At 37.7% G+C, this 26,794-nt stretch overlaps 1 protein-coding gene across 3 annotated transcripts; it reads left to right on the forward strand.

Annotated features, from left to right (window-relative positions):
- The first annotated feature begins 653 nt into the window (after nt 1–653).
- ERMARD (ER membrane associated RNA degradation) lies at nt 654–19,040 on the forward strand. 3 transcript variants are annotated; one of them, XM_055714215.1, is made up of 18 exons: nt 654–976; nt 2,300–2,468; nt 3,648–3,787; nt 4,313–4,414; nt 6,242–6,331; nt 7,365–7,462; nt 8,031–8,167; nt 9,465–9,579; nt 10,152–10,254; nt 10,713–10,742; nt 11,254–11,322; nt 12,121–12,291; nt 13,199–13,282; nt 14,102–14,181; nt 14,999–15,127; nt 16,588–16,797; nt 17,727–17,840; nt 18,523–19,040. In XM_055714215.1, the coding sequence occupies exons 2-18, from the start codon at nt 2,300–2,302 to the stop codon at nt 18,680–18,682; spliced, it is 2,001 nt and encodes a 666-aa protein (XP_055570190.1). In that variant the 5' UTR covers nt 654–976; the 3' UTR covers nt 18,683–19,040. The 3 variants fall into 3 exon arrangements, with proteins under 3 accessions (XP_055570190.1, XP_027664517.2, XP_005441622.4); XM_027808716.2 differs by lacking the exon at nt 654–976 and adding an exon at nt 1,092–1,354; XM_005441565.4 differs by lacking the exon at nt 654–976 and adding an exon at nt 1,361–1,531.
- Nucleotides 19,041–26,794: the final 7,754 nt, after the last annotated feature.

Consider the following 26,794-nt stretch of genomic DNA (forward strand, 5'->3'; position numbering starts at 1 on the left):
AGAACTGACTTTGCATTTAACTATACAAAAGCCTGCATTATGTTACTGAGTTCCACTGTGTTGGCTTAACCTTGGACATATGTAACTAAGTATGCCAAGAGAAGAAAGCTTTTACTATTTGAAAGAAATAATGTTAGTAAGTCTGTTTGAACAGGCAATAGCTGCATTAAAGAAACAGTTCCTGGTTATTTCTTCAAAAAAAGGGCACACCTACCTTAGGGAACTTACAGTAGCAGCCCAAGTGGGAGAGACTGCGCCACCAAAGGGAAGACCTCCTCCCTTGGCTGTTTTTTACCTTCATTTTGGCTAAATTTTAAAACCTCTGCCTCCCCATGCCTAATGCGGCACACCAGCTGCAGCGTGGCAGAAAAGGGACGAGCTATCCCAAACCGGGCGTACAGCCCACGGGAACAGCATTTCCCAGACAAGCCTCCACCAGACCACACTCACCTTTGACTCGCACACTGCCCCCCACGCTCTCCCACACACGGCACCAGCCTTCCTACGGACACACGGGGCACCAGCCTTCCTACGGACACACGGGGCACCCCCCCCCCCCTCCTCCTTCAGGGCCGCCTGAAGCGCTACAGCCCCGGGCCGACGCGCCCGCCCAGGGGAATGCCACAGCAGGGGGGAGGCCGTCGCCTCCTCACCCCCGGGGCCGTCCCGCCCGCGCCCAGGCGGCCGTTCAATCTGTCTTTATCCAACAGGCCCCGGCGCCGCTTTCCTCCCTTCGGGGCCGGGGCGAAATTCGGCATCTCGGAGCGCTTCTCCGTGGCTGGCGGCACGCAGCGTCGCCGCCCAGCCCGGCGGGGGCGAACCCCGCGCCCCCCGCCCCCACCGACGGGCCGCGGCGAGAGCCCGCCTTCGCGCTCAGCCCCCTGCCAGGGCGGGGCCCTTCCCGCGCGAGCCAGGCGTGACGCCGCGCGCTAGCCAGCGTCATGACGTAGAGCGGGCTGGCCCGGCGGTACCGGAGGTAGCGGCAGCGGGGCGCCATGGCGGGGCGGGGCGAGCGAGAAGGGGGGCCGGGGGCTTCGGGCTGGGGCTGCGGGCCGGGGGCTGCTGCCGCCGCCCTCGGCCCTGCGCGGGCGCTGCTGGCCCTGGGGAAACGCTGGTGCTGTGGCCGGGGGGCGGCGGGCCGGGGGCGGCCGTGGCGGGGGGCCCGGCCGTGGCTGTGAGGCGCGGCCCGGTCACCGGTGGAAAGTCGGGGCTTGGCCACGTTCTCCCCCTGAGATGGCAGCTGCCTGCCCGCGTCTGGCCTCTTTCAGGCGCTAAAGGGTGGCCGTGGGAGTTAAGTTTTGCTCTGGCCTCCAGTCTCTTGACCGCGGAATGCGAGGAGCCTCAGAATAATTAGGTGAAGGACTGGAGTACATGTTTCATGAACGCTTTGGATTTTTATTTTTTGTTTTAATAGCAGATAAGGTACTCCTGATGGCAGCTAATACTGGTTCCTTGCAAGAACCATCGTACTTGCTCTGTGCTGTTACCCATGTAAATATGTAGTCTCTCCTTGAAGCCATGAATTCAGAAAGTACATACTGTGAAGGTCAATGCCACCACCTAATTAAAGAGGAAAAAAATGTTTTTAATTTAATGGATTCTTTTTATATTTTGTATGGTACTTTATTTTCAAACATTTTTTTGTCTGTTCTGTTTTATTAATGGGGGAGTGTGACACTTTATTAAAATCAGAAGCATTTTCCCTCATAGTTAAGCATGAGCAGTTCTATCTTTGTAAATTCTTTTAGATGTGTGCTTCTGAATCAGTCCATTTCTTTGTTTAGGCTAATGTACAAACAACGTTTATGCTTCAATTGTTCAACCACTGCTACCAATTCAATACAGAATTCACACATTCCTCCCCCCTGCTCCTGCTCCCGGCCCCCCCCCCCCCCTTTGATTTTGCTGGTCATAAGGACTGAAGCTCTTGGTTTTGCTTCAAGTAGCATCATTTTCCATGCAAACTCAGAGGTTAGATGGAGCGGTTATATGTAAACAGGGACCTTTTGCTTCAATCTATCATAGTATCAGTTTTTACATAAACCCATTCAGAAATACATTATCCTGACATGATGCAGATCAGGCAATTCTTCCCCTCAGTTTTCTGCAAGGTGGTTCTGCTCAGAGTTCCTTTCATCATGTGCCTATATGAAAGTTGCATTGCAAACCTTAACAACTTCTTTATGGATGCAGTATTGCTATCTGTATACCCGTGCTTATGGGTATACTTTTGTAATAATTTTCTTTGTTCTAATCTACTTTCTTAATGCAAGGCCTTTTGGGTGTGTGTGTGTTCTAGATGGCATTGTCAGACTCGGTCACTACTTGTCTTTCTCCACCTGTGCATTATGTGATTTGCAAACTCGGATTTGAGAAGAAGGACACCTATGATATTAATAATATTTTATCTGAAAATGGTGAAGTATGTTGGCAAGCTGTTACAGAGCACGTGTGTTACCTTGAATCAGGTTGGTGTTTACCTGCTGTACTAGTGATGCATTTTAGACTGATGCAGAATCTCAGTACAGTTCATAGAAGTCCTAGCTTAGTATAATATTTTATTACAGTGCAGCATTGGCTTTGCTGCAGATTAGAGTACATACAGTTCATATCTACAAAGGGCTTTAAATTTTTAATTTAAATTTCAAATGCATCAATAAATTCAAAGAAGTAATTTCAAATACATTGTTTGGTATTTGGTTTGTGCTGGCTCCCAAGATTCATGTTACCTGTGCTACATAAGCAGCTGCTCCATTGCTTCCTCATTCATCTTGGTTCCCAGCTTCATGTGCCTGTATGTAATGGGTTCAGTTCTGCTTCTTTCATACCTCATAACTGCTTTCTTCTGTGTTCTTTATATCCCTTTTGCAGTGAATTTAAGATAGTCTGAGGCCATCAGTGTTCCTACTGTTGCTTCTGGCTTTGTTTCCCCAACGTTAGCTTATACCAAAGTACTGACTTTTTGGTTTGCCTTCTATAGGTAGAACAGTTTATAGTTGCTTTTCAACCAAAATAAAGTATTTATGCCCTGATGAACTCATTGAATGTTAATTTGTCAAATTGCAAGCTCTGTTATTAGTTTCCAGAGATGGTAAAAATGATACATGTTTCTGCCTCTAGCAGTATGTTTCAGAAGAACTTATTTTCATGTAAAAGTATCCCACCAAAGAGGAGCAATGATACCACTCTGTAAGGTACCACATCCATCTGCATTCTTTAAAAGGTGTAAGTGGTGCAACTTGATGGATATCTCTGAGCCTGCACTAGCTTCCAGTTTGATTATGTGGAATTTATGTATTCTAGCAGGTTCTTCCCATTTCAGCAAAACCAGAACACGATAATCCTCTTTCGTATTTTCTTGCATTAGGGTTTGTTTTTTGGTTTTTTTTGTTTGTTTTTTTTTTTTATCTGGAGAAGGTAGTCAATCTTACCTGGTTTCACACTGCACTTTTGCTTTTCTGTATCTTACCTGTGTGGTCTTTTGAACAATAAATTGTTGTGTATTAGTTGTGCTAAAATAGTCTGGGTAAAATCCTCTGTGCTAAATATGTACAGAAGCTGTAGCAGGTTTTACTCCTTGTGAGTTTTAAAATATTGGACCTTCATGAAGTTTGGTACTCTAATCACCTTCTGTTTTTCAATTTAAGATCAAAATGTGGATTATATCAAAAGCATACGATCATTAGGACCTGTATGTGAATCTGTTAATTTGCACTTCAAATCTCTGACCAAGGAACAATTTGTAATTCAGTATGCATTATGGCTGCGCTGGACAAACTGCACAGAGGTACGGAAGTGTCTGTTGACAACTTGTATTTTGGCATATGAACCCGTTGTGGAAGTTTAATGTAAGAACACACAGATATGTCAATGAACCACAATGCTTAGAATTTGTAATTAATTGTCCTTCTCTGTAATACAGTTGCTTTTAGTTTTCCTGACTTTGTAATGAGACTTTATATAAGTTATCACAAGGAGAACATAAGGTGCTGTGGGCCTGTTTTCACGTAAGATGGTAGGATTTTGTTTTTCTGATAATCTGTGCTTAATATCAAGTTTTACAGTGTAAAGTTATTGTTGATAATTTTTATAGATGTAAGGCACAATATACATTGCAACTAAAAATATAGGAGATGCTCTAAGGCATTTTCCTTTACAGGCATCTACATTTTTATTTTCATGGCATGGTTTTCTTTCTGCATTTGCATAACAACTATCACAGAGAAATGTTTAGGTTTCTCTGTGCTTTTGACAATTTGATTGTTCCTTCTGAATATTTAACACAACATTCTTCCTCTTCCCCACCATACAGTTATTTCTTGAAATATTTGATGTTCTACAATATACACAAGCTACAGAAGTTGCTCTTGGCTTAATGAAACTAACGTCATGCTTGGAGCGAGCCTTGGGTGATGTAAGTGCTAACATGAGGAGTCTATTGCAATTTGGTTTTAGAAGATGGGAATGAGCTCTTGGATTTAATTACACGTTGAAAAAGTGAGATTACCCTGTAGTAATCTCTCTATTACGACGCTGTAGTAGTACCCTAACAGGCCAGCTGTATTTTGAGTTGGACAGATGTTCTTTTCTGGACCCACTTGTGCTAATGGAAAAATCTTCTGGGGCTCCTTCACCTGTGCTGGTAGAGTTGCTTGTGTGAGTGCTGTTACTAATGAATTTCATTATTAAAGAGGAAAGTTGGCTTCATCAGTATATGTATAATAAGTCTTTGTTACTCCGATTTATTTAACTGAAAGAGGGAGCAGCATACCTTCTGCAGTAGATCTGATGATGTAGTAACTTCTGTGAAGAGAGGCAGGAGTATGCAGATGGAACAGGCTGCTAGATAACTTTTTTCCTCAGAGCTCTGTTCACAGAGTGTACATCTGTATAAATGCTTCAACATGAGTCTTGTGCTGCAAAAACATCTAGAAGTCAGCTGGCCACTGAAATTCTTGACCAAACAGATCAGCTGGATGGGTCTGGGATCCATCTTGTAGTCCTGAACATTTGTTTTGCTAACACGTTCCATCTTTCCTTTACCCTGTAGTAGTTAGTAAAGGTACGCACTCTTGTTAAGTTTAAAGAGTAATGCTGCAGGAGTTCATGACCAGCATGAGGCAAGGAGTGCATATGCAATATGACTTAGACTTAGGAATTCTGACTGATGTTAAAAAACTTATATTGTGAACCCTTTTTGATGGAACATGAGTTCAGCTATAGTTTTAACATTTGGTGATGGCACTGCTGAAGTTTGTTCAATCAGGCTTGACAGCCATCTGCTGTGTTTGCTGGTATTCTGTATGTTATGTGAGTTGCAAATATTTGAAGGCCTGCTAGCAAGCTAGATTGATGAATCCATTGATTGACTGAAGGTCCAGGTACCTTCCCACCTTTTTCCCCTGCCCCCATTTTTGTTTTTCAGTTTGATCAGTTCTTTGGTCTGCTTCACTGCAACCACATGAACAGATGCCACCACTGCTTATGGCCGTGCAGGTTAGGGAGAAGGGAATTAACAGCTGTTTTAAGAGGCTTGGCTGATGGGGTATATTGCCCACAGATAAGATAAAATAGCAGGTTGTTAAATCTCTATGAGGAACTCCGGAGAAGGAGATGTGGGTTAATTCACACCTAGACAAACCAATTTGCCCAAGTATGAGGCATGGTAAATTTTGAAGTAATGGAAAATTGCTAAAAATTGGAAAAAAAACATCAGGGAGAATACAAAGAATGGAAGGCTTCATAGCAGTTGAGACTAAAGATGCTGAGATTGCCCAACTAGCATGAAATCTAGTTTAAGGAACAGCTAGAATCAGAAGACAAACCACAAGTCTCCTTGCTTTAACAACGACAGACCCTAGGGATGTCTAGAGTAAGAATGAAGTGTGGTGTCCTGGGTAGAGTTTATTCCCTTAATTACGTGTTCTTGGTGTGGGTTAGGTTTTTTTTGTTTGTTTGTTTTTTTGAGGAGAAGAGCAATACATGTACAAACACTGTGAAAATCCTAACTACGGGAACATTAAGTAGGATATCCATTCTTTCCTGATACGTTCTGTAAATTTTAATTTGCCATTAAGTTACAGAATTCAAAGCCTTTTTAAGGATTTGGTGGGTTTTGTTTGGTTAGTGTTTTTACAATAATGAAAATGGTCACTGGATGAAATAGTTGAGTTGTATGTTTGAAATACAAAGAAGTATATGGAATTACTTATGTTATCTCTTTTTCTTCTTTTTTTAATAGGTATATTTACTGATTGATAAAGATTGTCCTTTCCTTCTAAGAGATTTGCTTGCTTCTAAGCAGCTTGCGGTTGTGTTTGGACAAGCTGTAGTAAGTGCATAGTTTTGATATAAGTAATACATGCTGAGCTGGTTTTCTTCTTGCCAAATGGCAGGTTTCCAAGCATAGCCTTTGCTTGCACTGAAGAAGAGTTTGCAAATTCTGTAGTATAATGGAAAAACTTTCATTTTATACATGTTACAGTCTGGGCCAAAAAATGTGGCAAAAATAGTTCTTATATTCTTCTTTGCTTTTCTACAGGAAAACTTACATACGTAGAATTTCACATACCTGTCAAGGGCATGAGCAAGCTGTAGAGTTGTCTGAGTTATGGTACTTGAAAATAAGTATCCTGTACTGGCTGCTTCTGATAAGCTGTTCCCCTTTACCAGAAGTGTCATATGATACTTTATAACATTTACCACACTAGAATTTTTCAAAATAGAGAAATTAATTTGTTCATCCCATGTGCAAGCAAATAATAATAACAAAATTCTGATGATACTTACACTCTTGTGTAAACAGTGATCTTTCTCATACAGTTTTATCTAAATTCTTTGTTAGTACAAAATATTGGATCTGAACTGTAGAAGCTGATATTGATAGCCAGTCCAGTAGTATTATAAGGATTATTTATTGAATTTTGATGGAATGTTAACATAGTTCAATTCTTACAGTTAAAAAATAAAACCAGGCTTTCCCTTGTTGTTTGATAGTGATCTGGAATACAGCTTTGAATGCAAATTCTGTATTTTATGTTAATTTGTATTAAATTATGATGGATTTATGCTACAGGCAGTAAGAGCTAAACTTGATCTCATTTGTTTGCCTGTCATAACAGTTTGGAATGTCTAAAACTAGTTTTGTTCTTCCTGTATTATGTCCTATAACATGTACAAGTAAGCTGCATGTTTTTCTTTCGGAGAACACTAGGAATTGCAAATAATGAGTTGCTGTTACTGTGACAAGCTGTGGCCAGTCATCTTGACCATAGACGTTGTAGTTTCTCAATAAGTTCTGAATTTTTCTGCCAAGGAAAGATACAATGTATTAAATAATACATTTCTTCATGTTTATTAATTAGATGAATGTACTGAGGATATTCATTGGATCTCCATATGGTCTGAATCTTCGTAATGTTTTGTGGCATGGATTTGCATCCCCACAAGAAATTCCTGCAAAGTAAGTTACCAAAAAGAATCTCATTTCCTTACCGGTCAGACTTGAGAGTGCTTGAAAAGTTGTTAGTAAAACCTACTGCTCTTATTGAAAAATATTATTAAAAAAAATACCCAAAGGCCTCTGGCAGTATCCTCGCAGTTTTCGCCTGCCATTGCTGCTTCTTTTGGAATGGATTTCCTTAGAATACTTCAGCCAGTATAAAGCTGGTCAGTGTTATGACCCGTGGTTTTTTTACTAGCCAGAAAAGCAAGAAAGCTTAAGGGGTTTTTTTGAAACCTGGTTCCTTGTCTGTCAGGGCAGTCATGTATAACTTGGAACAATGGGTAGAGGAATGGGGGAGGAGGAGAAGCAACAGCAGCAGCCAGTGTAGAATAGTGATACTCTTTTCCTAATTCTGCATTGTTTTTTCTTGCTTGTGAATGCAAGTGCCCCTACTCAAAAGAGATAGGGAGCATAGGTTTTGGATTTTCTTTGAAAGAGTAAAAAACTGCTTTGTCCCCAAATGTTGATTCTTTACAAAAGATTTAGTTGTATAAGCTTTTCTAATATATTATGGTATTTTCCCTAGATATTGTGCTATGCTGCTTTTTTTAACTGCAGGATTGGGACAGTTGCTACAGGCATATCTTCTGCAAACTAAATGCGTTTTAGTACATCGACCTTATGTGATTTTCACTAGTTTGGAGGAGTTTGAGGTATTTCCAGGCAAGTATTAAGCCATTAGCAAGTTTTTAGTATGCTATATTTGTTACTGTTTCTTGGTCCAAAACTACTGCTGAAAATAATGTTTTTTCCACAGTTCTAAGAGTGAATCTTAACTAAGATACCTTTATACAGTGTCAGATGAATCACTCATGCTTGTAGGACAACTTTTTAGTATGTAAGCAGTTCCACTGACTATTGCATAAAAAAATACTGCATTCGAAAACAACTGTAACACAGTGAAGCGTTTGATATTACTGCTTCTAAAGGACTCCAAAGCTGTTTGTTCCAGTTTTTTCATGATGAGAGTTTATTTCATTTAACTGTCATCTAATTTGCCTTTACAAAATCTAATTCTTTCCAGATTCAGTGAATTAGTGGGTTCCCTCTGCAAGGATCCCAGCAGGAGTGCCCTGCATCTTACAGGGAAGGTAGTGTTGAAACAGAGCAAGGGATGGTGATGCATCTTCAGTACACTGATGCTTTTCTCTGGGAAGGATCTGAAGTGTCAAAATCATCTCATACCCCTGGCTACAGACCTTACTTGGTTTATTCCTACTGTTTTAAAAGCAACAACAGCATATGGGGAGTCTTGGTATCAGTGGTGGTCGTGGTCAGTTTGTGCTACATAATCAATTTGCCAGTGGAACTGCCTCTGTTCACAGAACTGAGGCAGGGTTTTGGGGATACAGATCAAGCTGATAACGTAGTATAAATCCTATAACTGTTGATTTGCTTTCAAAAACAGCTACTGCAGTCAAGTTGCACTTGCCATTTTGAACTTTCTCGTGGATATTTATAATGTGAATTCATAAGTGTGAGTTTCATTAGATGTTTCATTGAAGTATTAAATGTTAGTTATGCTAAATGTCAGCACAGAAAATTGATGAAGTAGGAAAAATGTGCTCATGTTCAAATGTTCATACTACTGTACTGTTTTTACTGAATTAGAATTATTAATATATATTACACTTTAAGTATTCAAAATAGGTGCAGAACAACTCAACAGAAGCTGGGTCTAGTTGCTGGGTAGTCTTTTAGTCTCAGTAAAAAGCAGCTTTGACCTTTTTAACTGTTTTTACTCTGTAATTTTATATTATCACAAAAAATGCAATCTTGCAAACTCAATTTCTGATCTTAAACATGACTGTCATTGTACTTCCATAGTTAAAATAAATTGGATAACATTTAAGCCTCCCATTACAGATGCTGATATAATCCTAGATTTTCAGTGAAATATAAAAATTTAATAAATCATAGATTGTATGTAGTTTTTCAATGTTGTTTTGCTAACTTGCAGATCTTAATCATGAGGCACTTTCCATAGCTGAAGAGCTAGTGAAACTGTCCAGTTTTGTATTAAAAACAATGTTACCGTTTTGGATGGCAGCTTTAACAGCTTTCAAGCAAAACAGGTAACAGTCAATTTCTTAATTTAAATTATTTTTTTAGTAGAATATAACTATAATTATATTTATAGAATAATAGCAGCATTTGTAGATTCCAAAGCTTTTTGCTAAATCTGTTGCTTAACAATGTATAGTTACACGTTATTATAATGGTCTCTCAGAAAGTTTGTGCACTTGCTACTTTATTTTGTGCCAACTAGGATTATAAACTATATTTTGAAATCTAAAAAGAACTACTGTAGATGTAGCCAAAAGGAAGATTTTTACAAAGCAAGCGGAAACAAATCTTCAGATACTAACATTTTGAGCTAAAAAGAAATTAAGTACATTGTTTTGTTTTCCTCTCCCATAGCCTAACTTTTTGTACATTATTCTTATCTCTGAACTGGTTTGAATTTGGTGGTCAGCTTCTGCTGGGCGCAGGTAGTCATGTATTGTTTGTTTACAGAGTGCATTACAAAGGAATTTTGTTCTGGGGTTTTGGCCTGAGAATGTAACTCTGAAACTGCTCTAATTTTCATTTGGATTATATTTATAAGGGGGGAAAAGCCCTTTGAGTATCTCTGTTATTTTTTCAGGTATGCTGACTGTGTGATTCTCTTACTTCCTCAGCTGGAAGCTGGACTTCGATTGCTCTTCACTACAACTAATAAATGTCCAAATCGATTGCTAACAGCTGAGGTAAAATTACTGTCTAAAGTCAGTTACGATCTAGTGCTAACAATATTTTCAAAATAATCATTCTAGAAGTGTAGTGTCTAAACGTTTACAGATTTTCCCCAGAATTCTTCAATCCATTGTGGAACATTACTTACGTATTTCCAGTAGAGTTTCATGAATGCCTTTAATTTTTTTGTAAAGATGTCTGCCAGTAAAAGAGGTCTTAATAAGTACTTGAAGGTTAGTATTCATAAACAGTAGTTCAGGCTCAAAAGTAGGTCATGTTATATTTATTTTAAAAAACCTGGGACAAAATCCAAAAGTATCTTTTTTCATTTGTAAGGGTTTGGGGTTTTTTTTTTTTTCAGTTCATGCACCTCTGGTATCTCATGCAAATGAATAAATACAAGTTTGGTATACATGTCTAGTTAACTGTTTTCATGTGAAAATCAAATAATATTAATTGTCTTTTGTTCTAGCCTTCTGCTCTCTACACCACTTTTGATGAGGTACTTGTGATTTTATATTTTTTTTTAATATATATCAATGTCAGAATTTAAGCACATGCATGCTTTCCATTACTAAAGACCAGAAAGCACATGCTTGTGTTGGATAAGCCATTGTTCCTAATTTTTTTCTAAATAGATGATGACGGACAGTAAACATTTTAAATTTGGAATCCCCTAGAAAATACCAAAATTAATACAAATTCTAATGAACAGACTTTTATTTCTTCTAAATGTTTTTATCTTGAAATTCTTCATCTCATAGAAACATTCTGTCATTTTTCCTAGATTCAGTTATTAAAAATACAAATAAACATTGCAAGCAGAAATCCTGAATTTTACAGCTTCTTTGAATTATATCTAATTGTCTGTCAGTAATAATTAGGTACATTGATTCTGGAGGGCCAAAAGTATTGGCTTCAAATTAGGGAAAGTAATTACTTTAGTTGGTGTTTTTTCTTTTATTTTTTTGGCTTTCAATAATAAATTTCTATACAAATTACTTTTTTTCTAGATGCTGGCAAAGTATCTGGAAAATGATAAAGTCAACCAGCTTCCTGCTGTTCTTGAGGAACCTGCCATGGCAAGTGTTTTGAAAGTTCTATAGTTTGGTAGTTTGTTTTTTTTTTCTTGTGGTTGTTTTATTTCTTTTAAAATTTAAAAATATGTTTATGATCATGCCTAATAGGCATTTATTTCACACGGCTTATCTCTAGCTTCTTAGAATCTGAAGCTTTTTACCCTTTTTCATTGTGAAGGATACAAAGTAGTACCTGACAAGCTATATTGAGTTAGGATATAAGACTGTCTGTCTTTCTGAAATATAGAAGTCTCAGACATACTTGTCTGTAGGCTTCTGAAGATCATCTGAATGGAGCAGGAGGAAAGTGATACCTCATACAGAGAAAATTTAAATGTATTTTTTTATTGCTCTTGGGACACATCTTGCACTACCTTGGTAGATGGCACAAAAACTTAGATGCAAACCTATCAGAGCACATCGTGCCACTCAGATAATGAACATAAAAACTAAGGTTGTTGAATTTAGAGGCCTTTTGAGACTGTAGGAGAGACCTCAGTTTATTGTCCTGTTGCCAAAGACAGTCGGGCTGTGGAGATCTTGTGACACAAAGCTGAAGGAAACTGTTGTTTCTTCTTATGAAATAGTACGTATGTTAGTTTTGAATTTCCGCAAACGCTACCAAGACGGACAAGTTGCCTTTTTTTATTATTTTTTTGCTACAAGCAGAGTTTGCATGTTTTTTTCTGATCATCTAAATGCCCCTTTCTTATATGTATGATTACATACTTATCTTTTAGTGGTATTCTATGCATATATACACAGAATAGAATTCTATACGCTTGGTGTATGTTTTCGCAGGAATTTCTTTGGGATTTCTTGAACCACCAGGAGGGTCCACGTATAAGAGATCATTTAAGCCATGGAGAGATCAATCTGGAAGCATTTCCCAGAGAAATAGCTAATCAGATAGTTGCATTTGCAATTACTCTTCTCTGCAGATTCTCAGATAAAGACTTGTTTGCTTTTAAGGTAGGGATCACTATTACATTCTTAGAATACTTTTTCAGTTGTGTAGGATGCCAAATCTGACTTTAGAGAGTCTTATGACTGAATTTTATTTGACAGCAGGTCTTTGTGAAAATGAAGTATTCTTCCAAGTAAAAAATTGTGAAAATATGTTTATTCTAGTTTGTAGTGAAATAAGTACAGAAAGTTTTCCAAAAAAGTTACTTGTTCTTACTGTACTGTAGTTTGTTTGCTTAACCACTTCTTACTCTTATGGTTGATTCATAAATTATAATGATTCCACTTAATTTTGTTTGTCAAATTATATCAATACCTAGCAATATCTGCTGAATTATCTGCAAGGTCTGTAGAACAGCTGTAGCTCAGCCACTGAGGTGTGTAATATTTGAGATTTTCTTTCTCTGAGACACTTTAAGTAATGGTGCTCACTAATGGAGGTGTGATTTGTATACACTCTCCATACTGTGAATTTGTGAACACTTTTTGTCTAGCAGTACATGGTTCTCAACATTAGCAGTTATTCAATTTGCTCCCCTGAATTTTCTGTTAATATTTGGGATTACTTCTTTCAATATCATACAGCAGTCTGTGAGATAAATCCTCCATTTATTAGTTGTAGCTCCAGCTCTTTTTACTTTCTCAGGATATATTGCATGCTGCTGCATTAAGAGAATACTTGGTTGCTTTTCTGTCAGCTGCTGTCAGATTTCATAGTTAAAATGTGTCAAAGAAATTAAGCTTTTAACACTCACCGTGCTGATTACTGCTTTCAGCCCTTGGACATTTGGAAATCTTTATTGACTTCAGTACTGTAGGTGGGTTGCATAAAATTAAGTATAAGTCTAGGTCTGCATATGATTAGGACAGTTTAAAGAAACTGTTGTGTATTGTCTATGATTTCGTAAATCAGGAACACATGGTCATAAAACCACTGATGAACTGTGCAAGCTGCTACTGTTCTCAATTTCATCCAATTTCCCGACTCAAGAAGCAGGTAGGTACTTCCAGCTGTGAACGCATTTTGGTCCTTAAAATTGTGAATCCTTAAAATTGGTCTAATTGTTGTCTTCATGCTTTGATTGTCCTAAAAAAATTAAATCTTACATATTTTTAATGAGTTTTTTAGTTTTATCTTTCAGAATTTACAGTTGCTAAAATGAGATGTAATTTAAGCACGCTCCTGTTGATGCAGTTGGGGCTGTGTTTGTACTCTGGATCACTGCATAGCTTTATTCTTACTTGAATGTTTGCTGTTCTGTAGTTTTCTTGATCTCCTTGTGCTTTCTTATGTCAGGAACACTATTTGGTCATGTCTCTAGGAATCTTGGATTAGGCTATAACTTTTTGTTGTATGAAAGCCAGCTGATTAAGATTCTGTCATTGTAGCAAAATCTGCTTTCAAGTGTGGTGGTAGTTCTCTGCTTATCAGTTTATGTATTATTGAATTGCTTGAAGATGTTCCTCTATTGATGGGAATTGCAATGGACATACTTAGTACGTTTCATTTTTGACAGCATTCAAACCCTATGTTAGAAAAGTCATGTTAGTTAATCTTTTATACTAAAAAAATGGAAGAAGGAATAGTAAATTAGTGTATTCAGATGACGGTTTAGCATGAAAATGTACATCAGGACTTTTTGCCCTAATATAAACCTTAACAACTGATGTCGGCTTACACAGTTATGACTACTGAATAAGTAACTCACTACCTGTTGCAGTTTTTTCTAAAATAGCCACTAAGAAAAGTAGACTTTGTTGTCCTGTCTGTCAAAGGCTGCACTATACATAACATCTTTCATGATACATTTTTGAGGTGCTGGAATGTATGAAGAGCATTCATTTATGGCCTGAATTGCCAGCAGTGCCTGAGGAACAAGTTCAGACAATTAAAGGGTATGTGTATGCTGCTAAAAAAAAGATAGTTCTCAAAATATTTACAAAGAATAGGATTTGAGATGGTGAAATGTCTTTTCAAATACTTTACTAGGAAGATGATAGACACCATTGGGGTTGTGAGAAGACCCCTTTGTTCTTTTTAGCTTAATCTGTGCTATACACACCAGTATAGATACTATAAAGGCTGTGAACAGTGTGCTAACTTGAAGGGAATGAGAAGACATCTGAAACATACAAAATTGTTAGTGACTTCATATTCTATTTCTGAAGAGAGCTGAAGGGGCTGTAGGAAGTTAAATTAGAGCTTCAGTCCATCACAAAAAAAAAAAAAAAGGCCCACTGGATGTAAAACAGAAGATAATTGCTTGTTCTGAAAAAGGCTTGGTAACCAAATCAGTGGAAGACTTTACATGAGATATTACTTAGAAAAAGAATGTCATGTTCTCTTGTTATTTGAAAAGGAGGAAGTTGTTCAAAAATTTCACTGGAGGAAATTGTACATATTTACAGCTGAGAGGTGAAAATTCAATGCATCTAGCACAGACTCAATATGCTGCAGGATTTTGATGAATGAATAGAGGATTAAGAGGGGTTCAGGAGACTTCTGAGACTGAGAAAAGGTTAATTTTAGTTAGAGGAAGGAAATGATGTGGTAAGGTAGAGGAAAAAGAACCATAATACCAGAGAGTGAGAGTGGATGTTGAAATATGCTGCTGTCCAGAAAATCTGCATCTTGATCTATGCCATTTGAGAAATAGTAAGTACTACATAGTTTTATCATCTCAAATATTCTTTATTTTGTTTTGTTTTGAAGGTTGGAAGGAAATACTGAAGCTAGTACTTTAATTTTTATGATATCTGAGATTTTATCTCAGTTGCAGCAATATATGCCCCGAGATTGCTGTAATTCAGATGATCGAATCAATAGTGTCCTAACAGAGAGGTGAGTTGTGTCTTCCTAGTTTCTGCTGTCAGCTTTTATGTGGACCCCAACACAAGAATTCTCAAATCCAAGTTACTCATTTTACTGGTTTTAGAACAGTGCTTGAAATGTTGGATGCACTTCTTTTAACAATGCTGATGATTTAATGGAAAAATCTTAGGAACACAGCTGAACATCATCTTCAAAATGAAAATGAGACATTCTAGATTTGGGAGATTATTACAGTAGAGATTTCATTTGGAAATTACCATGAAAAAAATGACCATTTTTCTTTCAGACTCCGAAAGCAGAATTTTTTAAATATTTATGTACTAAGTTGGTTTTAATCTCTTTTGATTGCTAAAACTGCATCATAAGTTTGTTTTAATGTGCTTGGTGTCACAGCTGTGTATGGCATTTAAAATAGCAATATGTCACTACGTAATTCTTTTCTTACATGCTTTAGTGTCAAGGTTCCAAAACAGAAGATACCTTGTTATACTTGTCAGACTTTTAGGTATGTTAGTTCCAATTATATCTGACTTAGAATAATGATCAAAACAATTTGACTTTTAATTGGCACTCTTACAGCAGTCTCAAGAGTCCCATGAATATGTTGGAACAAAACTCTCATAACCAAACCCATTAGGCATGGGCAGGATATGCAAAGAGGATTTTACCTGTTGCTTTACTTATGTAGCTTGTGTGCCTTCTGTTTCCTACCCACCAATCTGCATTTTTCTCATTTATGAAAAAGAAGTCTAATTACTGAAGTGTTAAACCATTTTTAGAGTTTTCTGCCTTTATTGCTTTTTAGTCATTAATGTTTTGCTGTCTCAGAGGTAATTTAAGCATGAAGGAGATTAAGAAACGTTTATATAAAAGTAGTGTTTCAAGTGGTGCGTGACATATTAGTTTAGCAGATTAGAATTATGACAGAAGAAAGATATTTGGGTGCTTTAACAAAGCATAATCTGGTGTGGTGTTGATTAAAACAATGGCCTCACCACCTGCATTTTACAAGATACCGTCTGCTTCTTGTTCTGCCCAGAAGAAAGACCACACACTAATGTGAGCGCTAATTAATACCATTTGTTTCGCGCGAGTTTTATTATGGTGGATGTTAATTCATTGTGAATTTATGGTGGTAGGCTTCAACCACAAACCTACTGTGATTTGATGTGTTCAGCATATCGTTTCAGCCAGGCAGTTTTGTTTATTGTGGTTGTATTTCTTTGATCTGAAATGGGAAACGTGTTCATAACCAGCAGTTTTGCATTTATGTTCAGTTAAGTGATGGAGAACACAGTCACAGCCCTAATGCATAGATCCTCGCTTTTTCTCAGTCATGAGGTAACAATAATGTTTCCAGGTTTTCTGAGTTAAAACATTATGATTAAACCACACCAAATATGAAACGTATCTCATGTTAAATCGAGCTAACAAAAGGTGGAAATTAACAATTTCTTCCTGTTTTGGAGGCTGGTGATCGAACTTTGTGATACACGTATTTGCACACTTTATTCTCCACGACCTGTCCTGGAAATATTGGTGGTACTCCGTAAAATAAGCACGCAGTGCCATCAAGTGTCTGAACAAGTTATTGCCAGCACCGAATTGAGATACAAACAGTGGATGAACAAGACTCTACGTTCTCGCCAGAGGCATAACTATCTACGAATGTTGAACAGGTTGGCTCGTGGTGTTTCTTTATTTGTGGTTAGGTTTATGAGAGACTGGGTGCATGCTGCTGTTGCTGGCTTTCAGGGGTTTGTCTTAGAAGTTTAAAGGCAACAGTTTTCATGTGTTCTTGTTAACCATTTAAGAGTTAAGTGTCAACCCAGATTTATATTATGTCCTAATACTGAAATAACAAGGAAATCTCAAATTGGAAAATAACTTAATGGGCATCATTAGCGTTGCTAGGTTACTTCACTGTAAATTATAAGCTTTCAAATAAAAGTATCATTTAAATGTTAGATTGTATTTTTGGTTACTAGCTTTTCCTATTTAAGTATACAAAAGCTGTTCGAGTTTTATCTGAATGCAATACATTAAGCAGACTTCAAGACTCTACCTACTTTAGTTCTGCTGCTTCTTATCATTATTCCTGGATCAGCATCTTTATAGACAGAAAAGAGTCTTTAGTATTCCATTCATTTTGTTCCTATTCAGAAGTGTTTCCCAGGGATTTATGGATCTACTTCAAAAACTGGGAAAACTGTAAATATTGTATTCTTGGCCAAGTTATATTCCTAAAAATGTTAACTATATTATGTTAAAAACGGAGCTTAAACTGACAGCTGGCGATACATACTTGCAATTCAGTTGAACTCCACTTTACATGGAGTAATGAGTGCTGGTGAGGTTTCCTGTGGAATCTTAACTATATGTGTTTCTCTTTTTGTAGTTTCATAATTCATAGTCTTTGTTTATGATTTTGATATTTGCTCTGCTCTTTGCTGAAGGACATTTCATAATTATGTACCCACACGCACTATGCAATATCCAGCTATTTAGGTTGGATGCAGAAGTCTGAAGAATTTTTTTATATTGATGATTTTTATTTAATTTGGTTTTAGTTTTTTTTTTCTTTTAAAATACTTTTGCTTATTTCTAGCATTAAATTTTTGTCTCTGGTGTTGCGGCTCATCTTGGTGTTGACTGCTCTAGAACTAGTCAACATTCATTCGGTTTGTAAGAAGAATCCTTCTGATTATCAGCAGTATCTAAAGTGAGTATTTAAGATTTACTTTCTGAAAATAGGAAGTTGTACACATTCCTTTTTGATCTGTAATATAAATCCTGTAGAGAAAAAATAAAAAGGAGCAGCATGACTTTTGGTACATCGTCATCCTTTCTACCATTATAGTCATCATTATATCTCAGACAATGTTCACTGAAGAACTAAAATAATGTAATTGAAAATATATGGACTGGTTGTTCACATTTTTAATTTCTATTAGACTTCCTTAGTATAAATAGAGAACAATCACATCCTGAATAAAATACTAATACACAAAAGCTGTATTTAATATATTTGTAATTTTACTCCTTGTGTGTCAATTAACAGCTGGTTGGATGTCATAGTCTTTGGGAAATACTTAACTGAGAAAGGAAAGGAAGCCATTTGAGGAAAAATCTATCACATATGTTATCGCCACATTCTTTTAATGGCAGTGTTTAACAGCAGTTCTGAAAATCATTGCTGCTTAATGTGAGAATCAGGGAGTGGTTCTCTCCCAGGAGTAGAAGAAACCCTATTGTATTGGTCATCTTGAGGGAGATTTGGAAATTTGGAGACATTAGCAGCTTTAAATCAGGCATTGAGATATCTTTCTTTCTTTCTTTCCTTCTTTCCTTCTTTTTCATTTTAAATCCTTTAATGACTTAATCTTTGGTTTTATTTCCCGTAGGTTTTTGAAGTCAGTCTTGCAGTATACTGAGAAATTAGTGACATACACAAGCCCCGAGAAAAACAAGTGGGATGAAACCGTGGAGCTTACAAACAAGGCTTTGATAAAAATAAGAAAAATCAGTGACAGAAAGCTAATGTTAATGCAGCTAGCTACATAAATCAATTGGGATTAAGATTATATGGACATTGTTATATTTTAAGAGTTCTGGGGTCCTCAGATTACACAAGTCTGATTCAAAGACAAACTTCATCCATAGTTGTCAAATTTTGGATGCAAAAATTAGTCTTTTCCCTAGAATGTGGTTGTTGAGACTGGAGTTGAATGATTGAGCTTCCGAAGAATGGACTGTTTGACAAATCCAGTGGAAAGGATTTACTGTGAGCTGTATCAGGATGATTCAAGTTATACTTTAAGTATATTATGGGGTTTCTATCTTGAATTTTTTTAAAATTATTTTTATTATACTGAAAATATCTAAGAAGAGAGTGCGAATAAAAGTTCTGGAAAACTTTAAATCCAAAAAGTATTTTTTTACTTTGTAATATACTGGAAATTATATGAGATGCTGTGATCACCAGGTTAAGAAACAATGAACATTTAGCAGAAAGTAGTGCTTGTTGGCAGCTGTGGTGGTTGTTACTAGTTCAAAACAGAGTTGGATCTTGTACTGAGGTAGAGCTGAAAACAAGTAACTAGTTGTTTGTATACCAGAATTTAAAGGAGGCAGGGAAGAATAATTTTTGCACAAATTTCTTGTTACTTGTGTTTCTTGTTTAATTTCAGCTGCTCATTCCCAATGCATACAGAGTTAGTTGGTGAGTTAATTTCATGCACATTAAATATGAACACTCACATGCACATGCTCTCAAACACTATGGTTCAGCAAGTTATCCTCTTGTTGCACACAACATTCATTTGAATAGTTTATTTTTTCAAAATAAATTTTTGCCTTTTCTCATCCCGAAAGTGTAGAATTTCAAAGGAATGCTTCAGTTGAAGAACAAATTCATAGAAGACCACCAATCTCTAGCCATCTGCTTTCTGCTATGGAGAGTAAAACCAGAGGGTAGTATCTGGAGAATGTTTGGCTCTACAAAGGGTTAGAGATTCAAGTTACATTTTAATAAGTTTCTTTGCAGTGTTTCTTGTCTGGAAATCACAGTGAGAGAATTAGTAGTTTGGTTTATTTGGTGTGGGAGGTGGATATAAATTAACATCGTATTGCTTCCCTTATGCAACTCTTGCAAAGTATTGTGTGTGTTTGAAATTTAGCTGTGTCACTTTCCAAGTTTTTTTTGTTACTGTGGAGCTAAATGACGTGAAGAAGTGTGAACTAGATAAAAAAGATTAAAACAAAGAATAGACAATAATGAAACAAATGCAGTATATAAGCCACAGTCTGAAATTTCAGCATTTTTAACACCCGAGTTGACAAACCTTAACTATATTTTTGAAGTCTTATTTTGTACCTACTGACTTTGCTTAGACATGTTACATTCTGCTAAGTGTAGCTTGGTAGTGACATTTATGATGACACTTGCTTTGATGGTGGTAAGTATTATGAGGCAAAAAAATTATTTAAGCTTTACATATTTACTTTAGGAAAGAGATCAAGAAATTAAAACTCAGAGTCGTGGTTTAAAAGTTCATTTACAGCTGACACGCTTTCTCCTTTTGAAAGTATGTTTCTGTACTGAAAAGCACCTTATAGACCATAGGTGTATATTTTCAGCGACATAATTTCTCCTTTTGTTCCTGTATTTAAACTTTGCTAAAATGTTCTTGTATGCTATTCTCTTCATATGCTTTTACCTAAGATGGAGCACACTGACAGTTTCTCCTTTGCTAATTAGTGCCATAGATGTGATTTGCTGCTTTAAGTCTGCAGTAAGAAACATGATGAGCTTCTGGCAATTTTGTCCAAGATGCTTTTCCAGTTTGTTTTCTACCTCAGGAAGTCTCTGATCGGAACACAGCTTCCATCTATTACTAAACAAATCTGGAACAAACTGGGACAATCCAGTTTACTCTGACTTAATGCTGTCATTTGCCAGTAGAGCTGCTTGCAGGGCTTATGGTTTCCTCCCGCTGATAAAAGACTTGAAGAATAGAGCTGCAGAGTAAGTGTATGTTCTACAATGCATACTGAAGAACAAGTGGCAAGAGGTGTGGTAAAGATCACAGGGTTCGTCCTTTGTCAGTTACTTGAAATGACTTATCCGGTTATTTCTCTTTGCTGTCTCTTTGGAGTCGCTTTGAGTTTTAAGATATTAGAAGGAATCTTGACTCTGAACACTCAGTATTCCTGAGAGCAAAGGAAACGTGGAATAACCAAAGACACCCTGTGGGTACATGCATAAGTAATGCTGACAAAATAGCACATTGCCACAACTTTTTAAAGGCAGATGTTCTGATTTTTGTTGTCCTAAAGGGAATAAATTCTGGAGCTGAGCTGTCCAGAACTGCATAGTCATCCATTAGGCATTCAAGTATTGTTCAGTCTTTTTTCAAAATTCTTTCATTCTTGAAATTTCAAATACCTAGAATTGTACCGAAGAATGCTTTCTTGCAAGTGTGGTGTTTCATTCAAGTATTACTTGTGTTTGTTTTGATTGTTGGCCTTGCTCCCTGAGGTCTGCATTTTCGGGAGCTAGTATTCACTAAATGAATCTATACAGATACAGACGTGGAATCTGCAGCATCCTCTGAAGGAAAGTGGTTGAAATATTTTGTTTACCTGGATAATACTGATGAGGGAGTAATGATTCTTCAGTCAGTTCTTCCGAGTTCAATTAATCAATTTATATGTGAGTTTGTATATATTAAAAATAGCCGAGAATTTATTTCTAGTTCTTCCTGATCTTACAAGCTAATGTTAGGCATCCCAACTCAACGAATTAATGACAGAAGTTTTGAAAACACAGAAACAAACCAGGTATCCACGTTTTTGGCTGAGCCATTGGAATTCATTTGCATCTGCTTGAATATCCCATCGAAACCAGAAGAGGAGCAGCTCTAATCATTTTAGCTTTTCAGTAGTGAGATGCAGTTCTGCCTGCCTTCCAACTCAGGGAGAGTTTTCAGGTGAGAGATTGTATTGTATAATAAGAAATGGAATGCTCTTAATTCAAATTGGAATAGATATAGTTTTCAAGTAAGAGTAGACATCCTTTGCTGCTTACATTAGAACTAGTGAAAATGAATGCTGGAGGAAGTCCTCTGAATTTGCTGTCTCCATCATCAAGTTTTTTGTTCATACGCATAAACGTTTGAGGAAAAGCCGGTCTCTGAAATAATTACGTTGTAGTTGTGTGAGCATTTGTGGGGTTTGGTACCTTCTAGGGACCAGCAAGATGAACTAGAAGTTTACCGAGGTGGGCGCTACACAAACACAATGAAACATCTATTGTGGTAGGCATCTGTATGTGGAAACAAAAGCTTGTCCATTATTTTCTCTCTGTCCTTCTCTAGCTAGTGCTCTCCACAATGATGACAGGAGGGGTTAGAAACAGAACCATATGTTCTCATACAAAGGTAACAAAAGTGACTAGAAGTACTTAAAACCTTTTTGGGGTTGTCATCACTATTGTGTCATACAGAAGCTTCTTTTACCTAAAGAGAGAGAGCAACAAATTTGATTTACTTTATCTTTTAATACTTATTTAGCTGATTTTCAAGTAGCCTGATAGTCTTTGAAGTGAGCACATGGTGGCAGTGTTCGGCAAGTCAAAATAGCATTGCATCCTGACATTTCAAAAAATAGCATTGCATCCCGACATTTCCCGCTAATGTCTATAAAATCAGGTTTTCTTCTGATTTCATAAGCTTTGTTATGTGTGACTTTAATTGAGGCCGTTGATTCTGGTGAAACTTTTTTCTCATTTACTTCAGATGACTTTTTGATAAGTGTAACACCTCTGAAAAAATGTTTTGCAAACAACATGTGAATAGATAGAGGTTCATCACATTCAGCACACTACTTGCTGAGGATTTTTCAAATTTTCCAGAAGTTCATCATCAACCCCCCCTCTCCTCAGGCAGTTTAAGTGAATGAGTTCTCTGAATTTAATAAATAGGGTGGATTTTTTTAACAAACTATTGTTTATTACTAATCATAAGAAGGTATTGACATTCCTAAGAAGAAATACACATTGTCCTCTGTTAATTGCTGTGATATCACCAAAAATCTTATCTCAAAAGCAAAATGTATCTTTTGAACAAAAATAATTACTGTCAAGGAACGTGTTTATTGAGAAAATTGCTCTGAGGTCTCTGCCTTATTGCTGCAGTAATGATTTCTTGGTCTGTTAAAACTGAAACGTGCTATTCATATGCCACCCTGTGAAGAAGATATAGTTGAGCATCGCTTGTTGGGTGGCCTTTGAAAACCTTGTCCACAGTAGCGCTTTCAAACCATGCAGAGAGGTTGTAGTCAAAAAAGATTTTTCATTCACATGAAGTAATTTTTGTACGCTGTGAAATCTTGTGTAGAAATGTTGGAACATCCCCAGCAGAGCTTGTTTTTGCCTTATACTACATTAGTGCATCTGGTCTATGTATGGTGTATCACCTTTTTTTCATAAATTGGTCTGCAGATGCAGAGCAGATTCCTGGCTGGCGTAAACTATTCCTGGCCCATCTACTTCAGTGCAGATCCTTTACTCCACTAAGGATCTGCCCCATGCTGTTTGGGTTTCCCTTGAAGTAGGTTGGTTCCTATTTGTGCATCTTTTGCAGGCTTGCATATTTTTAAGGGACTGGAAAAAAGAGCGATGTATTTCAGGTAAAGTTGCTGTATAACAAATCCTAATTAATTTAGTGGCTTACTTTGCAGGGAAGTGGGATCATGTGTGGGACTTCACAACTCTATAACAAATGCTTAATTCTTTAATATTTTTATGGTTCAGAAGGAACTTCAGCTAGAGTATAAATCAGTTTTCTTTTTGAGGCTCTTTCAGGGGCAATGTTGTAGGTTAGATCACCTGCTTTTGCATTGTAAAAATCTTCGAGGATAAATGCAGATCGGTTATTTAAGTCTTTTAAGCCATATAGACTTCCAGACATAAATTGACTGAAAGGAAAATGCCTGTTGTTTGCCTTCCCTGGGCCCCAGGCAATAGGATGTAAATATGGGTAGTGAATACTGTGTGAGATCAAACTGGCATTTTTTCTGAAGGTGAGAATCCAAGACAATATATACAATTAAAGCCAACAGCCTCGCCTACCAAAAGGAGTCCATGCCTTCTGGCATTCTCCACTGAATACCTCCTCTGTTCCTCTCCCATGTATATGCATCTCACAGTTTCGCTACCAAAAAAAAAAAGGGGGGGGGGGGGGAGGGAAGCACAGTAGAACCAGCCAGCACCAGTTTGTTTTCCATGTTTTCTTTTCTCTGTAAGGGATTAGTTGTAGTAACAGATTTCATGTGCCAGAAAGTGGGTGAACATTAACTATTTTGTCATGCACTGATCCTTCCCACAGCCCTGCAAAATTTGAAATGCAGGAATGGTTATTCATTAACATTTCTTTGTGTCTACAGGAAGTACATTTACTATGTAAACATGTTTTATATAGAACATACAGCTGTTTTGAACGAGCACTCAATGAAACATTAGAGTACAGTGCCTACACTGCCACTTCAGAAACTGAGATACCACAGCATTGTGTTTTGGAAGAGCAAACACACAAAGACTTTGCCTGGAGAAATGAATGGTGAAAATTTCTTTTAAGAAATTAAAATCTTTCCTTTAATTGGTTTGATTGTGTTGTATCTGAAATGTCTGGACACTGAACTACTGATGTGCAATCAATATTTAGAAGTGGAGTGGATGGGGTATATTTCTGAAGTTCCTTGCGCTGATTTTAGTAGAAATCCCATTAGAGAAGGAAAATTCAAGCACTATCAGATAGTCTATTTTGAATAGACTGTGGAGTATATTGCCACTGGAAAAAAAAATGTACAATGTGGAGAAAATGTGCCTAAAATAACTAGGAAAATCACTGACCTCGTCCTGAGAATGTCAGTCTCAGATTTGGGAGGAGCTTCCCAAGTAATGTTACTTCCTTGTGTAATAGGTGGAATTGCGTCTGATAAACCTCTCTGCAAGCAACTCCACTAGCTGAACTCCACCTTAAGTACTTTTTGTGGAGTGGGACATTTTCTGAAAAGGTGAGGAACATTTCTGCTTCCCAGAAGCAGCAAAGTGTTTTGGGAGGGCCGTTGCCTCTAGGTGACTGAAGCTGTTTTGCCCCTTCAGAGTTGTAGGATGGTGCATCTACCAAGGCACTTCTCAAACTGGCTCTACGCTGTTGGCCTTCCCATGTAAAGTCCTAAGGACCACAGGACCAAGTAGCATGGGTGTGCTGTGGAGAGGGGTTATGTACAGCATACCAAGCCCTTGGACAGCTCTGCACTGCCCAAGGGGGTAGATAGCAAGGTAGCCAGCATTTGGACCATGGAGTAGTATATTGTGGGTTTGTGTTTGACCTGTAGCTGAAATAATCCTTGCTCAGAAAAGCCCATGAGGGGAGAAGGGAGTCTTGGTTGGCTAACCTGTCCTACGTGCACCTTGTAGGTGTAACTTTTGTTAAATGTTAAGGAAGGGGAGGGTTTCTAACTGTTATAATAGGAAAATAATAATACTCTTAAACCAGCAGGAGATGACAATTAGATGAGCTCATAAATTTTGGACCAATGGCATCTGTGCAGAAGTGGAAGGTTAATTCAATGCAGTTGGTAAAGTAACAAAAAAAAAAAAAAGCTGCAGTTGACCCTTCAGGATATAATGCACTTGTGTCAACATGGACTCTGCCCAAACATTGTTCTGCTGTGGAAGCAGCTGGATGCCCTGCCCTCTGGTTTATATAGTGCCAAGGGGAAGGGGTAGGGAAAGATGAGGTGAGGGAAGAGGGAGGGGAAGAAGAGGCTGGAGGGACGATAAAGCAAACCTAGCTGACCCCTTCAACACCACACTGAACTGACAATGTCCTGTGGCTGACCATCTTGGCAGTCGTTTCTTGATATTTAGGGACCTGCATCAGCAGAGAAAGAGTGTCTACCTCAAAGTCGACAGGCATTGTTACAAGGAAGCAATTTTTCTGCTTCCTTTACAAATATTTTTCTTTGGGAGGGTAGGCGGAGATGAGTAAAGTGGGGCAGGGGAAAGAGTAATAGCTATTTCTGTCTGGCCTGTTATATTCAAGGTCTAATTTATAGTGTTCCATGTAGCATGATGGTGTCATTTTAATGGTGTATTAACACTGAAGTCTGGAATATTTATTTGGTTGAAAAATGCATCTGATACTAAATACATCTCTGGGGAGATGGCTGTGGGATGATTACAGAACTGATGGCCATCAAATTGATGGCGTTTCTCTGTCCTCCTGAGTCTTCTGCTGTAAAAGTGGGACAGGGCATTTTCTGGTTAAGAATAATTGTCTCTGTGCTATCCTCAGGGGCAGATGTGGCCCAGCACCTGCGCTCTGGATCTCAGATAGACAGAGCTGCTACACAATTATCTTTCAGTTTCCTGTTAATTTCTATTCAGATTAATCAGTAGTTGCTTGACATGAGGAATCACATTGTGAGCTTTAAAGCTTTACCACACACCATTGTTGTTTGTTTATTTACAGTTTATTATTCATGCTAGAAATACTGGCCAATTTAACCTGATCTGTAATCTTCCTTTTTTTTTGGCTGAAGTCTCCCATGTGATTTGCGTATATATAAAGTTGGGTGTGTGTGTGTGGTGGTATTGTTGATTTGGGGCTTTTTTGGTTGATTATCAGTACCAGGTAATATGAGATAGTGCCCAACAGAGATTCTTAGCTCTGGTTTTTGTGGTTTTTTTGGGTTTTTTTTTTTGTTTAATGTACTGAAGCCAGGGAGGCATTACCAATCTCAGAAAAGGGACCTTTCATCAGGGAATACAACTGCATTTTGTTTATTATTTGCACTGTAGCTGTGACTGGATGTCCTAAGTGACATTATAAATCATCTGAACTGAACTAGATTTCTCAGTTTCATTGTCTGATGCTATGTACAGATCAGGAGTAAGCAACCACCTCTGCAATACACGTACTTGATTCATGGAGATTAATTTATCACGGACTGTGTCAAAGCTATGCTGTGGCTATTTTGACAGTTTATTTGCATTAACATTCAAGCAAGGTGTAGTCCTGTCTGTGGGAAAGACAGGACGCATGATGGAGGGAGCCCTGCATCCCTGCCCCTGCAGCATGATGATGTGTAGCTGTGGCTTCTGCAGGC

Source organism: Falco cherrug, chromosome 6, assembly GCF_023634085.1.
Source record: "Falco cherrug isolate bFalChe1 chromosome 6, bFalChe1.pri, whole genome shotgun sequence".
NCBI lineage: Eukaryota > Metazoa > Chordata > Aves > Falconiformes > Falconidae > Falco > Falco cherrug.

Bases quoted from the DNA above. Each gene is read 5' to 3' on its own strand.
- ERMARD (XM_055714215.1), top strand. From the start codon at position 2,300: ATGGCATTGTCAGACTCGGTCACTACTTGTCTTTCTCCACCTGTGCAT. The intron at 6,332-7,364 runs GTAAGTGCATAG...TTTATTAATTAG, and splicing joins TTGTGTTTGGACAAGCTGTA to ATGAATGTACTGAGGATATT. The intron at 12,292-13,198 runs GTAGGGATCACT...TTCGTAAATCAG, and splicing joins AAGACTTGTTTGCTTTTAAG to GAACACATGGTCATAAAACC.